The 15,614-nt window shown below is 47.6% G+C and overlaps 1 protein-coding gene across 7 annotated transcripts in view; it reads left to right on the top strand.

The window, feature by feature from the left end:
- rb1cc1 (RB1-inducible coiled-coil 1) overlaps positions 1-13,327 on the top strand; it is a 246,401-nt gene extending 233,074 nt beyond the window's left edge. For 6 of the 7 annotated variants that reach the window (XM_085992919.1, XM_085992924.1, XM_085992923.1 and 3 more), the window contains 2 exons: positions 9,891-9,961; positions 12,311-13,327. In XM_085992919.1, the coding sequence (XP_085849045.1) occupies positions 9,891-9,961; positions 12,311-12,388 (149 nt within the window). In that variant the 3' untranslated portion in view covers positions 12,389-13,327. The remainder of the gene's footprint in view (positions 1-9,890; positions 9,962-12,310) is intronic. The other variant, XM_085992922.1, reaches the window with a different exon arrangement.
- Positions 13,328-15,614: the final 2,287 nt, after the last annotated feature.

Genomic DNA, 15,614 nt, shown 5'->3' with positions numbered 1-15,614 from the left:
AGGTGAGTCGCCGCCATCTTGATTCCAAACTTTTCATTTCTTTTTCCCGCTTTCTGCGTCTTCAAAAAAAAAAAAAGTTGCTTTTAAAACACATATTGTTTTTTAAAAAAGTTAATTACTTTCTAACTCTTTTATCTAATCTCATTAATTTTCCTACCTTTCCCCGTTTTTGCAGGTAGGTCTCGAAGCCTGGGCGTCTGTTGCCAGCCATGCTGTACCCTAGGCAATTGTTTTGTGGCAAGCTCCTCCTCTCCCCCCCGCCACCCCCCCCGGCTGGGCCCGATTCCGTACCAGCGGCCAGCCATCTTGGTAAAGGCTGGCTGGGCTCACGGCAAGCTCCTCGCGCTTGCGCTGCACGGCGCACGCGCACCTCCACACAGAGCGCGGCCAGAGGGAAGCGAGCCGGTTAGCGGGGTGGGGGCGGGGTTTGGGAGGGGATGGGGAGTGGAGAGGGTTACCCCGGCAACCGAGCTCGCCAGCCGCAATCGGCCGTCTCAAGCCGCTCAGGCCCGGAGATCGGGAGAGGGGAGGACGGTTACCAAGGCAACCGGGCCCGGCCAGCCGCAATCGGCCGTCTCAAGCCGCCTCAGACCCGGCCTCAGGAGGGCGGGGCTCGGGCTGACCGGGGCGCTGCGCTAGGCATGTCAGTGCGTGGGGCGGCACGGAGCTCAGCGGAGCCATCGCCAGCAGAGGGGAGAGGGTCTGCTGGCTCCCCCCTCCCTTTCTACCCACCCCCCCCCCCCACCACCTCCTTCCCCCACCTCCCCCGCCCCCACCCCCTCCTCTCCCTCCTCTCCCCCTCCCCCCTTCCTTCCTTCCTTCCCCTTCCTTCCTTCCTTCCTTCCTTCCTTCCCTCGCTTCCCCCCCACCTCCCCCCGCTCTGTTCCCCCCCGCCCCCACCCCCTCCTCTCCCTCCTCTCCCCCTCCCCCCTTCCTTCCTTCCTTCCCCTTCCTTCCTTCCTTCCTTCCTTCCTTCCCTCGCTTCCCCCCACCTCCCCCCGCTCCTCGTTCCCCCCCAGTCGCGCGCTCTGTTCCCCCCCAGTCGCGCGCCTCTGTTCCCCCCCTTCGTCCAGCGCTCTGTTCCCCCCAGTCGCGCGCTCTGTTCCCCCCAGTCGCGCGCTCTGTTCCCCCCACAGTCGCGCGCTCTGGTTCCCCCCCAGTCGCAGCGCTCTGTTCCCCCCCAGTCGCGCGCTCTGTTCCCCCCCAGTCGCGCGCTCTGTTCCCCCCCCAGTCGCGCGCTCTGTTCCCCCCCAGTCGCGCGCTCTGTTCCCCCCCAGCAGTCGCGCGCTCTGTTCCCCCCCAGTCGCGCGCTCTGTTCCCCCCCAGTCGCGCGCTCTGTTCCCCCCCAGTCGCGCGCTCTGTTCCCCCCCAGTCGCGCGCTTCTGTTCCCCCCAGTCGCGCGCTCTGTTCCCCCCCAGTCGCGCGCTCTGTTCCCCCCCAGTCGCGCGCTCTGTTCCCCCGCAGTCGCGCGCTCTGTTCCCCCCGCAGTCGCGCGCCTCTGTTCCCCCGCAGTCGCGCGCTCTGTTCCCCCGCAGTCGCGCGCTCTGTTCCCCCGCAGTCGCGCGCTCTGTTCCCCCGCAGTCGCGCGCTCTGTTCCCCCGCAGTCGCGCGCTCTCTGTTCCCCCGCAGTCGCGCGCTCTGTTCCCCCGCAGTCGCGCGCTCTGTTCCCCCGCAGTCGCGCGCTCTGTTCCCCCGCAGTCGCGCGCTCTGTTCCCCCGCAGTCGCGCGCTCTGTTCCCCCGCAGTCGCGCGCTCTGTTCCCCCCGCAGTCGCGCGCTCTGTTCCCCCGCAGTCGCGCGCTCTGTTCCCCCGCAGTCGCGCGCATCTGTTCCCCCCGCAGTCGCGCGCTCTGTTCCCCCGCAGTCGCGCGCTCTGTTCCCCCGCAGGTCGCGCGCTCTGTTCCCCCGCAGTCGCGCGCTCTGTTCCCCCGCAGTCGCGCGCTCTGTTCCCCCGCAGTCGCGCGCTCTGTTCCCCCGCAGTCGCGCGCTCTGTTCCCCCGCAGTCGCGCGCTCTGTTCCCCCGCAGTCGCGCGCTCTGTTCCCCCCGCAGTCGCGCGCTCTGTTCCCCCGCAGTCGCGCGCGTCTGTTCCCCCGCAGTCGCGCGCTCTGTTCCCCCGCAGTCGCGCGCTCTGTTCCCCCCGCAGTCGCGCGCTCTGTTCCCCCCGCAGTCGCGCGCTCTGTTCCCCCGCAGTCGCGCGCTCTGTTCCCCGCAGTCGCGCGCTCTGTTCCCCCCGCAGTCGCGTCGCTCTGTTCCCGCAGTCGCGCGCTCTGTTCCCCCGCAGTCGCGCGCTCTGTTCCCCGCCGCAGTCGCGCGCTCTGTTCCCCCGCAGTCGCGCGCTCTGTTCCCCCGCAGTCGCGCGCTCTGTTCCCCCGCAGTCGCGCGCTCTGTTCCCCCCGCAGTCGCGCGCTCTGTTCCCCCGCAGTCGCGCGCTCTGTTCCCCCGCAGTCGCGCGCTCTGTTCCCCCGCAGTCGCGCGCTCTGTTCCCCCCGCAGTCGCGCGCTCTGTTCCCCCGCAGTCGCAGCGCTCTGTTCCCCCGCAGTCGCGCGCTCTGTTCCCCCGCAGTCGCGCGCTCTGTTCCCCCCGCAGTCGCGCGCTCTGTTCCCCCCGCAGTCGCGCGCTCTGTTCCCCCGCAGTCGCGCGCTCTGTTCCCCCGCAGTCGCGCGCTCTGTTCCCCCGCAGTCGCGCGCTCTGTTCCCCCGCAGTCGCGCGCTCTGGTTCCCCCCGCAGTCGCGCGCGCTCTGTTCCCCCGCAGTCGCGCGCTCTGTTCCCCCGCAGTCAGCGCGCTCTGTTCCCCCGCAGTCGCGCGCTCTGTTCCCCCGCAGTCGCGCGCTCTGTTCCCCGCAGTCGCGCGCTCTGTTCCCCTCCGCAGTCGCGCGCTCTGTTCCCCCGCAGTCGCGCGCTCTGTTCCCCCGCAGTCGCGCGCTCTGTTCCCCCGCAGTCGCGCGCTCTGTTCCCCCCCGCAGTCGCGCGCTCTGTTCCCTCCGCAGTCGCCGCGCTCTGTTCCCCCGCAGTCGCGCGCTCTGTTCCCCCGCAGTCGCGCGCTCTGTTCCCCCGCAGTCGCGCGCTCTGTTCCCCCGCAGTCGCGCGCTCTGTTCCCCCGCAGTCGCGCGCTCTGTTCCCCCGCAGTCGCGCGCTCTGTTCCCCCCGCAGTCGCGCGCTCTGTTCCCCCGCAGTCGCGCGCTCTGTTCCCCCGCAGTCGCGCGCTCTGTTCCCCCGCAGGTCGCGCGCTCTGTTCCCCCGCAGTCGCGCGCTCTGTTCCCCCGCAGTCGCGCGCTCTGTTCCCCCGCAGTCGCGCGCTCTGTTCCCCCGCAGTCGCGCGCTCTGTTCCCCCGCAGTCGCGCGCTCTGTTCCCCCGCAGTCGCGCGCTCTGTTCCCCCGCAGTCGCGCGCTCTGTTCCCCCGCAGTCGCGCGCTCTGTTCTCCCCCGCAGTCGCAGCGCTCTGTTCCCCCGCAGTCGCGCGCTCTGTTCCCCCGCAGTCGCGCGCTCTGTTCCCCCGCAGTCGCGCGCTCTGCTCCCCCCGCAGTCGCGCGCTCTGTTCCCCCCCCCCAGTCGCGCGCTCTGTTTCCCCCCCAGTCGCGCGCTCTGTTCCCCCCCCAGTCGCGCGCTCTGTTCCCCCCCAGTCGCGCGCTCTGTTCCCCCCCCAGTCGCGCGCTCTGTTCCCCCCCCCCCAGTCGCGCGCTCTGTTCCCCCCCAGTCGCTCTCTTTCCAACAACAACATGCCCTCAAAAATCCCTCGGCACCGCCGGGCACTTTAGCTAGTAAATATATATCATAATCATAGAATGATGCAGTGCAGAAGAAGGCCATTTGGCCCATCATGCCTGTGCTGGCTCTTTGGCAGAGCTAATCAATTAGTCCCAGTCTCCTGCTCTTTCTGCATAGCCTGCAGATTGTTTCCCTTCGAGTATTTATCCAATTCTCTTTTTGAATGTTAGTAATGAATCTGCTTCCACCATCCTTTCAGACAGTGCATTCCTGATCACAACAACTGTGTAAAATCTGTCTCCCCTGGTTACCGGCCCTTCTGCTACTAGAAACGGTTTCTCTTTATTTACTCTATCAAACACGTTCATGATTTTGAACACGTCTATCAAATTTCCTCTTAATCTCTCTATTCTAAGGAGAACAACCCCAGCTCCTCCACTGTCTCCTAATAACTGAAGTCCCTCATCCCTGGTACCATTTTAGTAAATCTCTTCTACACCCTCTCTAAGGCTTTGTCATGCTTCCTAAATTGTGGTGACCAGAATTGAGCACAACACTCTAGCTGATGCCAAACGAGTATTTTATGAAAGGTTAGCATAACTTCCTCGCTTTTGTACTCTATTCCTCAATTATTAAACATTCCATAAGAAGCAGGAGTAGGCCAATCGGCCCCTCGAGTCTGCTCCGTCATTCACTAAGATCATGGCTGATTCAATCTTGGCCTCAACACCACTTTCTCGCTCTCTCCCCATACCCCTTGACTCCCTTGTAGTTCAAATGTCTCAATCTCCGCTTTGAATATATTCAATGACTCCACCTCCACAGCTCTCTGGGGTAGAGAATTCCATAGATTCATGACCCTCCTGAGAAGAAATTCCTCCTCATCTCCGTCTTAAATGGGTGACCCCTAGTTCTAGATACCCCCACTAGGGGAAACATCCTCTCGGCATCCACCCTGTCAATTCCCCTCAGTATCTTATGTTTCAATAAAATCACCCCTCATTCTTCTAAACTCCAATGAGTATAGGCCCAACTTGCTCAACCTTTCGTCATGCGTCAACCAGTTCATCCCAGTAATCAACCTAGTGAACCTTCTCTGCACTGCCTCCAATGCAAGTATATCCTTCCTTAAATGTGGAGACCAAAACTGTACACAGTACTCCAAGTGCGGTCTCACCAGCGTCCTGTAATGTTGCATCAAAACGTCCCTACTTTTATACTCCATACCCTTGCAATAAAGGCCAACATTCCATTACCCTTCCTAATCACTTGCTGTACCTGCATGCTAACTTTTTGTGTTTCATGTACTGGGACCCCCAGATCCCTTTGTACCGCAGCATTTTGTAGTCTCGCTTCCTTTAAAAAAATAATTTGCTTTTTCATTCTTCCTTCCAAAGTGGATAACCTCACATTTTCCCACATTATACTCTATCTGCTAAATTTTTGCCCACTCACTTAACCTATCTAAATTCCTTTTCAGACTCTTTGTGCCCTCCTCACAACTTGCTAACCCACCTATCTTTGTATCATCAGCAAATTTGGCTACCGTACACTCGGTCCCTTCATCCAAGTCATTAATATAGATTGTAAATAGTTGAGACCCCAGCACTGATCCCTGTGGCACCCCACTAGTTACTGGTTGCCAACTGGAAAATGACCCATTTATCCCGACTCTCTGTTTTCTGTTAGTTAGCCACTCCCCTATCCATGTCAATATATTGCCCCCAACCCCGTGCGCTCTTATCTTGTGCAGTAACCTTTTATGTGGCACCTTATCGAATGCCTTCTGGAAATCCAAATATGCTACATCTACTGGTTCCACTTTATCCACCCTGTTTGTTACATCCTCAAAGAACTCTAGCAAATTTGTCAAACGATTTCCCTTTCATAAAACCATGTTGACTGCTTGATTGTTTCATGTTTTTTCTAAATGTCCTGCTATTACCTCCTTAATAATGGATTCCAGCATTTTCCCAATGTCAGATCTTAGGCTAACTGGCCTATAGTTTCCTGCTTTCTGTCTCCCTCCTTTCTTGAATAGTGGTGTTACATTTGTGGTTTTCCAATCTGCTGGGAACCTCTCCAGAATCCAGGGAATTTTGGTAGATTACAACCAACGCCTCCACGATCTCTGCAGCCACTTCTTTTAAGACCCTAGAATGCAGGCCATCAGGCCCAGGGGACTTGTCGGCCTTTAGCCCCATTAGTTTGCCTAGTACTTTTTCTCTAGTGATAGAGATTGTTTTAAGTTCCTCCCTCCCTATAGCCCCTTGACTATCTATTATTATTGGGATGTTTTTAGTGTCTTCTACCGTGAAGACCGATCCAAAATAATTGTTTAGAGTCTCTGCCATTTCCCATTATTAATTCCCCAGTCTCATCCTCTAAGGGACCAACGTTTACTTTAGCTACTCTTCCTTTTTATATACCTGTAGAAGCTCTTTCTGTCTGTTTTTATATTATTTGCTAGTATACTCTATCTTCTCTCTCTTTATAATTTTTTTAGTCATCCTTTGCTGGTTTCTAAAAATTTCCCAATCCTCTGGCCTACCACTAATCTTTGCAACATTGTATGCCTTTTCTTTCAATTTGATACCATCCTTAACTTCCTTAGCCACGGATGGTTCATCCTTCTCGTAGAGCCTTTCTTTCTCACTTAAAGCTAAGGATCCCATATGATTTTTTTTTTTAACGCCTTTTCAATTTGTCCTGCCACCTTCAAAGATTTGTGAACATACATTCCCAGGTGTCTCTGTTCCAGCGCCCCCTTTAAAATTGCACCATTTAGTTCATATTGCCTCTCCTCATTCTTCCTACCAAATTTATCACTTCACACATCTGTTAAATTTCATCTGCCATGTGTCTGCCCATTTCACCTGCCTGCCTATGTGCTCCTGAAGTCTGTTACACTCCTCCTCATTGTTTGCTGCATTTTTTACTTTTGTGTCATCTGCAAACTTTGAAATTATACCCTGTATATACAAGTCCAGTTCAGATATATATATATCAAAAAGAGCAGTGGTCCTAATACTGACCCCTGAGGAATACCACTGTATACCTCCCTCCAGTCTGAAAAACAACTTCACCACAACTCTCTGCTTTCTGTCCCTTATATCCAATTTTGTATCCATGCTGCCACTGTCCCTTTGATCCCATGGGCTTTAATTTTGCAAACAAGTCTGTTATGTGGTACTTTGTCAAATGTCTTTTGAAAGTCCATATACACCAACTACACTACCTTCATCAACCCTCTCCGTCACTTCATCAAATAACTCAATCAAGTTAGTCAAACACGATTTGCCTTTAATAAATCCGTGCTGACTTTCATTTATTAGCCCATACTTTTCCAAATGCCAATTAATTTTGTCCCAGATTATTGTCTTTAAAAGTTTCCTACCACTGACATTAGGCTGACTGGCCTATATTTGCTGGGTTTATCCCCTCTTTTTTTTTTAAACAGGGGTGTAACATTTGCAATCCTCCACTCCTCTGGCACCATCCCCAAATTCAAGAAAGATTGGAAAATTATGGCCACAGCTTCCACAATTTCCATCCTTACTTCCCTCTGTAACCTAGGATGCATCCCATCTGGACCACGTGACTTTTCTACTTTGACGATTGCCAACCTTTTAAGTACCTCCTCTTTATCTATTTTTATCCTATCTAATATTGCTACTGCCTCCTCCTTTACTGCTATATTGGCAATATCCTCTTCTCTAGTGAAGACAGATGCAAAGTACTCATTTACTACCTCAGCCATGCCCTCTGCCTCCACAAGAATATCATCTTTTTGGTCCCTAATTGGCCCTTTGACTACCCTTTTTGTGCTTATAAAAGACTTTTGAGTTCCCTTTTATGTTACTCACTAATCTATTCTCATCCTCTTTGCCCCTCTTATTCCCTTTATTAGATCTCCTCTGTACTTTCTATATTCAGCTTGGTTTTCTACTGTATAATGAACCATACATTTGTCATAAGCTTTCTTTTTCTGTCTCATTTTAACCCCTACATCTTTAGTCATCCAGGGAGCTCTAGCTTTGGATGTCCTTCCTTTCCCGCTCGTGGGAATGTGTCAACTCTGTACGTGAACCACCTTCTCTTTGAAGGCCTCCCATTGTTCAGTTACTGTATTGCCTCCCAATTTTTGATTCCAGTCCACCTTGGCCAAATCCCTTTTCAACTCTGTGAAGTTATCCCTCCTCCAGTTAAGTATTTTTATGCTTGATTGTTCCTTATCCTTTTCCTTAACTATTCTAAACCTGATGAAATAAAGATCACTGTTCTCCAAATGCTCTCCCACTGAAACATGCTCCACTTCATTCCCCAGAACTAGATCCAGCACTGCTTCCTTCCTTATTGGGCTGGAAACACATTGGTCGAGAAAGTTTTCTTGTACACATTTCAGGAATTCCTCCCTCTCTTTGTTCTTTACACTGTTACTATCCCAGTCTTTATTAGGATAATTGAAGTCCCCCATTATCACTACTCTGTAGTTCTTGTATATTTCTGTAATTTGCCTGCAAATTTGCTCCTCTATCTCCTTCCCACTATTCTGTGGCCAATAGTATACACCCAGTAGCATAATAGTTCCTCCATTCCTTAATTCTAACCAAATAGATTCTGTCTTTGACCCCTCAACTAACAGTTATAATATTATAACTATATACAATGAGTGTAGAATATAAGGGCAGATTTTTCAATTTACCTGATGGAATGTTTACTTGGATCTTGCTTTGTTTAGGAACTGTATGTGTCACAATTTTGCATAAATTTGTTTTTGGCTGCCCCCTGAAAGGCTATACCTAAAATTATGAACTACCTCAGTTCTGCTTTTAACATGTTGTTTGGAGCAGTTTTTGTATTGTGTGTTTATTTTTTCTTGGGCTGTTGCCACTTTCATGCAGAATGCACCCTTCTATACAACAGTGAGGGAATATCAAAATGGCAGCTCTATGCATATAATGGCCCAGAAATTCGGGGTCGGGGGTTTCCCGCGGGTGCAAGCCCTCGATCTGCACTTACCTTGCGCGCCGGCCGTTGAGCTGTAGGGCCCCGTGGAATTCCGATCCGGGGCCTGGTCCAGCTGCCGGCGCGCAGTGCTTGCATATCCCAGGGGCGCAGTTAGTTCGATGCGTCCCCTGGGATCACGTGGGCCATGGGCAGCCAATCGCAGCAGGGAATGCTCCATTCATAAGTCTGACAGGAAGTGCTGTCAAGACGTATAAATACTACGGCCCCAAAATAGCACTAAACCTTCAAATAATTTTTTTTTTTTTAATCACATTTTTTAAATAAACTATAAATTACATGAAATAACTATTTTAAGCAATAAATTAAATTTTAGAATATAAAATTATTTTTTTCAAACAGGGCTAAAAATAAACTTGCCTTGCTTTAAAGTATTTAAAAATAATAAACCTGTGGAAATTTTTTTTTTATTCTAATTAATTCACCACTTACCTTGTAAAAAGCAGGCCTTACGCCTGCTTTTTATATTTCTAAATTCTGCAGGCTTACGCTCCCAGAGAAGCCTGTATATAAAAAAAAACCTAAGTTTGATGCGCACGCGCAGCCTCCCCCGCGCACGCGTTTGACCTCTGAACCTCTTCGTTCAGAGGAACGAAAGTGCCGGTTTCCCGTGCATGCAGGAAACCAGCACTTCCATCGGGCCTACGGGTGAGTACCCCGTGCGTACTCACCCGTGGAGACCCGAATTTCTGGGCCATTGTGTTAGAGAGATGGGACCCCGAGATGACTTTCCATCTCTGGAATCACAGTAATCTATTGTATATGAACATCAAACCTCTTTCAAAGAATAAGAAAACCCATGCCTATGGTAGGCAATCTAACAGAAGAAGTATTTCTGTCCTGATTGAAGGCCACACCTGAGGTCTTAGATTTATCACGTTTACATCTACATATCAGTTGAGCCTGTCTGAGGTATAGCATCTTCTGGAAGTGAGCAGCCCATTTTAATACTTTGGAGAAGGAGGAAGAAAAAGAATGGCCATTGTTTGAACTAGTAGTTTCTGCTGATGGATCACTTAGAGTTGTTTATGATGGAGAAGCTTGGAAAAAGCTCTTCACCCTCCAAGCTTAAAGTAAATTTTTCAAGGAACAAATAGTTCTGTAATTGGCTTTAGTGGTACTGATTTAGTCATTGACAAATTACTTGTTTACTGTTAGTTCCAGGTTCTTCTAGGAGACCTTGGGTACTTGGAAAAGTGATGGAAAAAGAATATTGTCAGGCTAAAAAGGTAAGGATTTTCACATTTTTTAATGTCCAGATCTGATCTACCACTGGAAATGAAGGTAGGACAAACTTGGCAAACATTCAAAGAACTCCATTTTAGGGCAGCTGTTCAGAGTTTTGTGAAACTTAACATCCACTTGCTGCCAGGTGCAATAGGTCAGTCCAGTCATTAAGATTCATATAACATTTTAATATAGGTTTAGCACGCCAGTAATAACGTTCAATTAATTAAAAATTTAATTGAGCCATTTATTGGTGGCATGTAACTTATTTGTTATGCTAATCTGAACTTCCAAACGGGCCATTATATTAGCACAATGTTGCAAACTAAAGGCAGAGTTGCAAAAAGTACAGTTTCATAAGAGTGGGACACTCAGTCCCTCGAACTTGTTCCACCATTCAATTAGATCATGGCTGAGCTGTACCTAAACCCCATTCACTTTTAACCAATCACAGCAGATATTTGTGCTATCTGAGGAGCAGCAGACAGATGGGAAATGTGGGTGCAGGCTTTACATATGCCTTGCACAGACCTTGAGAGAATTTGTTACCTTTAATTGAACAATATACAAGGTGATAATTAGAGATATGTGCATTACTGGTTCTAGTCAACTTTCACATGTATGCTGATGGCACCCAGCTCTACCTCTACATCACTACTCATGACCCCGCCACTGTTTCTGCGTTGTCCGACTACTTGTCCGAAATCCAGTCTCGGATGAGCTGCAATTTCTTCCAGTTAAACGTTGGGAAGGCTGAAGCCATTGTCCTCCCACCAGAAACTCCATAGGTTGTCACCAATTCCATTCCTTTTGTCCATCCACCCTCCCTCCACATCATTGGTGGCTGTGCCTTCAGCCTGGGTGGCTCTGAGATTTCCTCCATAAAACACTCAGCCTTGCCACCTCCCTATGCTCTAAGACTCTCCTTAAAACTCAACTCTTTGACCAAGCTTTTAGTACTCCTTCCAAATATCTCCTTTGGCTTAGCATCAATGTATTTCTGACTACACCTCAGGAAAATGTCCTAAGGCACTTTACAATGTTAAAGGCGCTGTATGCGTGCAAGTTGTTGTAGATTCAGAAGGATGCCCAATTGCACTGCCTTTGGTGCAACTTCAGCACTTTACTGAATTCTAGCAATTCTTTCACTTCCATGTGCAAAATCGGCTACAAAGGGCAGATTCTATGCTGTCTCTGGCTTTCTCGACTGCTGGGTATGGCTGACTGAACCTATCTGGAGATATAGATGTTAGTTAATCTGGTAGCATGCATCAACCGTAAGGATTTGTATTCTTTCAGTATGCAGCTGGCCTGCTATGCTCCTGATGCTTTTACAGCACACTCAAAAGTCTGTCAAGCACAGAGAGCCAGTTAGAAAAAGCATTGTGGTCCATTATAGTAAGGATTTGCTTCCTTTGGATGTGCCTTGCAGAATAAAGCAACCAAAGTTCTTTGCAGTGTGCTGCATGTTGCATACCTTGTCATTCAGAGGAGCATCCATACCGACATTAGCGAGGAACAGACCTAAGGAGATGGAGGAATTTAATTAGCTTGTGACAAGACGGTACTTATATTGTGGTTTGTGACATACCTAGTGCATCACTTCAATAAGGAAATTTCTCTTGCTAATATCAGCTTAGATTTTACATATTTGTGCCATCTATAGATAGATACTGTATGTGTGCTAAGCATACTTTCGCTGGAGAAATTTGAATCGGTCCCCAAATACTACTTGACTTCACATTATGGATTATCATTTCTTATTACTGTCATAATCTCACTAAAGGTTACCTAGGATATGTGATTTGTAATTCTAGTTTTTAATATTCAGCAGCATGAAGTAACTGCATAATTTGGCTAATACAAAATATTGATCTAGTATCCGACTAGCCTACGTGAAGGGGGGAAAAATCTTCATTTTGAGACTTTAGAAATAGCTGATGCAATCAAAATGAGATGCCAAATGTTTAATGGCAAACTTGTACATAATATGGCTCCAATGTTATGATGTCTTACCCACGTGTGTGCAATTTAGAAGTAAGATGATATACAACACTTTTTTGTTTTGAAACCATGTGCTAATATTTTGAGAGTAATTAAATAACTAGCACATGATTTGATGTAGTGACTCCTTGTTGCATCCTATAAGCAGAACACATCCTTTTTATAGATGGGCTGATTGACCTTTCTTAGCCACATCTGACTTGTGAATGAGCTTTGGAATGTATCAAAACCGATCACATTTATTAGCTTGAGGTTATTTATTAGGATTTTTCATTATGGATGTATTGCATTATATTAAGTTTGTATATTGACCAAACTGAAGTATTGTTTTGTTTGATTTATTTCAGGCTCAAAACAGATTTAAAGTTCCTCTGGGAACAAAATTCTACAGAGTGAAAGCAGTGCCCTGGAACAAGAAAGTATAACAGTGAAGTGAAAAAACTGTTGTTAGGTCATCCTTTCCTTGCTGTCACAATTCCTTTGGTTTGTTGTGCAACATTTGTTATGCAACATCTAAAGATACTTGGAAAAGAAGTTGGCACAAATGTAATTCACATCAGTAGAAACTTGCTGGAGGTGATGCTTCATTATTTGCTACTCCCCATTCAACATGCATTGAATTCAGTGCTGCCCAGATCATAAAATGCATCGAGTCTCATTCAATCAACTGCTTTTATTCTTACCCAGAAGACTTGGAAATGTGGACCAAATACGTTCTTTTCAAAGAGCATGCCCTCTACATTGTGGCATAATAGCCATGTGATTTGCCTGTTCAAAAAAAAATCACTGAATATTCAGATGTTAAACATTTGTCATTACCAGCATTTGTGAAGGAATTTCACTATCAAAGTAGTTTATGAACAAAACATCTTTACCATATGTATTTAATCATTTAAATATTTATAGGAGTGTTCCTAGCATGCAAAAGTCCCATATAAAGTTTTATCTTAAGTTTGCTTCCATGGATTTTGATTCTAACTGTTAATCTACACATATGCTGAAGTTACTTAGAAATATATAGATCTAGCCCTGTATGGTGAAGAACTGTGCAATGAATATGACTGGACTTTGCATCAGTTGCTAGAATTGCATTTCTGCACAAATGCACCATCAATCGTTAATTGTGTATACACATTGGAAGGGAAGAATTTGTGTTGTTTACAAATAACACACTACTAAAGCTTCCCAGAAACCTAAAGCTGGAATAAATTTAATATATTGTTTCATCTTAGTGACCAGTGTTCCATTCAGTTTTAAAACCAATTTCTCATTGTATATTAACCATCATAAAATCTTCAAGTAAAAACATTACTGTATTGCAAAAGAAATTCAGAATTTTGAAACAATAAACATTTAAAACTGTAGAGTGTGCATTATGCAAAATGTTTAAAATCACAGTCCTGGATTACTGGAAGAAAATAGAAATCTTAAAATTCAGTGTAAATTTACATTATAATTGGATAAAGTTGTTAACTTTTCCTTCCTGGTAAAGTTATTACCGTGTATTGTATTACAAAAGTGATTCCACTTCAAAATTACATTATTGGCTTAAAGTGCTTCTGGACATCCTGAGGTTGTGAAAGGCACTATATAATTACAAGCTTGTGCTTATTGATGATTAATCCCAATTATGTTTTAATGAGATGTGACAAAAAACATGCTGTCACTGTATGTCATACTATGATAGATAAATACAGTAAAACCTGAGTGATAGACATTTTAGCAATGAACTATGCTCTCTTGACTGTGGTAAATGAGCAGTTGGATAGTGGCTTGGTACTAATTGAGCAGCAGAACAGAGAAAAAAGTTTTAATCTTTAAAACAATGTGTAATCCTATTGCAAAGTACTGGTTCCAAGGCAACTAATAATTAGCAAAACATCAAAAACCAGACCCAGAATTGAGAATTGTTCTTCAAATCTTCTTTAATAGGAATTGACTATAATCGCTAATCTTTAGCTCAGACTATGAATTTTTCATTCCTGTCTTTGGAAAACTTTCCTGCAGCTATCTAATGCTTTATTCAGATTGACTGTTACAAGTGATTTTACATCTACCAAGATTGTCAGTGGGTCAATTTGCCAGTATTCAGATTTTCACAGCCAATTCAGAAAGGATGTCATAGTGTGTTTATTTTATTTTCCAAGATCAATTCTTGTTTTCAGATTTGCACACACTGCCACAACTGGATTTTGAGTGCTGTTACCGTAGCCGCCTCCTGTCCCTTATCTGCATGCTGCCTTGATATGGGGTCAACTTCGCATGTCCAATGACAATACCCAGCTCTACCTCTCCTCCACCTTTGTCGACCCTTCCACTGCCTCTGTGTTGTCAGACTGCTCCAGTCCTAGATGAGCTACAATTTCCTCCAGTTAAACGTCGAAGACCAAAGCTATTTCTGCAGTCCTTGCCACAAGCTCCAGACCATTGGCACTGATTCAATCCCTCACCCCAGCCACTGTCTCAGGTTGAGTCCTATAGAACCAAAGCTGAGCTTCTGATCCCATATACTTTCCATCACAAAGATCACTTCCTTCCACCACTTCTTTCCCTGCCTCTCAACCCATCTGCTGCTGAAACATTTATCCATGCCTTTGTCCCTTCCCGACTTAATTATTTCAGTGTTCAATGTTGGCCTCCCATCCACCACCCTCCGTAAACTTCAGCTCACCCAAAGCTCTGCTGCTCGTATCTTACCCCGCTCATCCATCACTCCCCCGTGCTGACCACCATAGGCTCCTCATCCCCAAATGCCTCACATTTAACATTTCTGATGTTAAATCCCTTCATGGCCTCACTCCTCCCTACCGCAGTAATCTCTTCCAGTCATTAAACCCACCCCACAGAACTCTGCATTCCTCCAACTCTAGTCTCTCTTGCATCCTCCCCACTCCACCATTTGCAGCCTTGCCTTCAGCAGCCTAGGCCCCAAGTTCTGGAATTTCTTCCTTAAACCCCTCTGCCTTTCCACCTCTGTCTCCTTCTTTAAGATTTTCCTTAAAAACCATCTCTTTGACCAAGCTTTTGGTCACTCCTAATATCTCTTGAGAGGTTGAGTAGATTGGGACACTATTCATTGGAGTTCAGAAGAATGAGAGGCGATCTTATTGAAACATATAAGATTGTGAAGGGGTTGGATCGGGTGGATGCGGGGAAGATGTTCCCGATGATGGGTGAAACTAGAACTAGGGGGCATAGTCTTAGAATAAGGGGCTGCTCTTTCAAAACTGAGATGAGGAGGAACTACTTCACTCAGAGGGTGGTAGGTCCATGGAATATGCTGCCCCAAAAAGCTGTAGAAGCTACATCATTACATAAATTTAAAACAGAAATAGACAGTTTCCTAGAAGTAAAGGGAATTAAGGGTTACGGGGAGCGGGCAGGAATTTGGACATGAGACTAGGTTCGGATCGGTCATGGCCCTGTGGGTAGCGGAGCGGGCCCAGGGGCCGTGTAGCCTGATCCTGCTCCTATTTCGTGTGTCTAATTCTGTTAGATTCAGGAGATGGTTCTGTGATAGTGGATTGGCGGTTAGGATCAGATCAGCCATGATCTTATTGAATGGCGGAGCAGGCTCGAGGGGCCGATTGGCCTACTCCTGCTCCTATTTCTTATGTTCTCTTCCTTCCACCCTGCATCTATTTTTGTCCG

This window comes from Somniosus microcephalus, chromosome 7, assembly GCF_052327205.1.
Source record: "Somniosus microcephalus isolate GS21.2 chromosome 7, FLI_Smic_1.0, whole genome shotgun sequence".
NCBI classification, from domain to species: Eukaryota; Metazoa; Chordata; class Chondrichthyes; order Squaliformes; family Somniosidae; genus Somniosus; species Somniosus microcephalus.
Note: the sequence above shows the minus strand (reverse complement) of the source record. Positions and strands in the feature narration are given on the sequence as shown.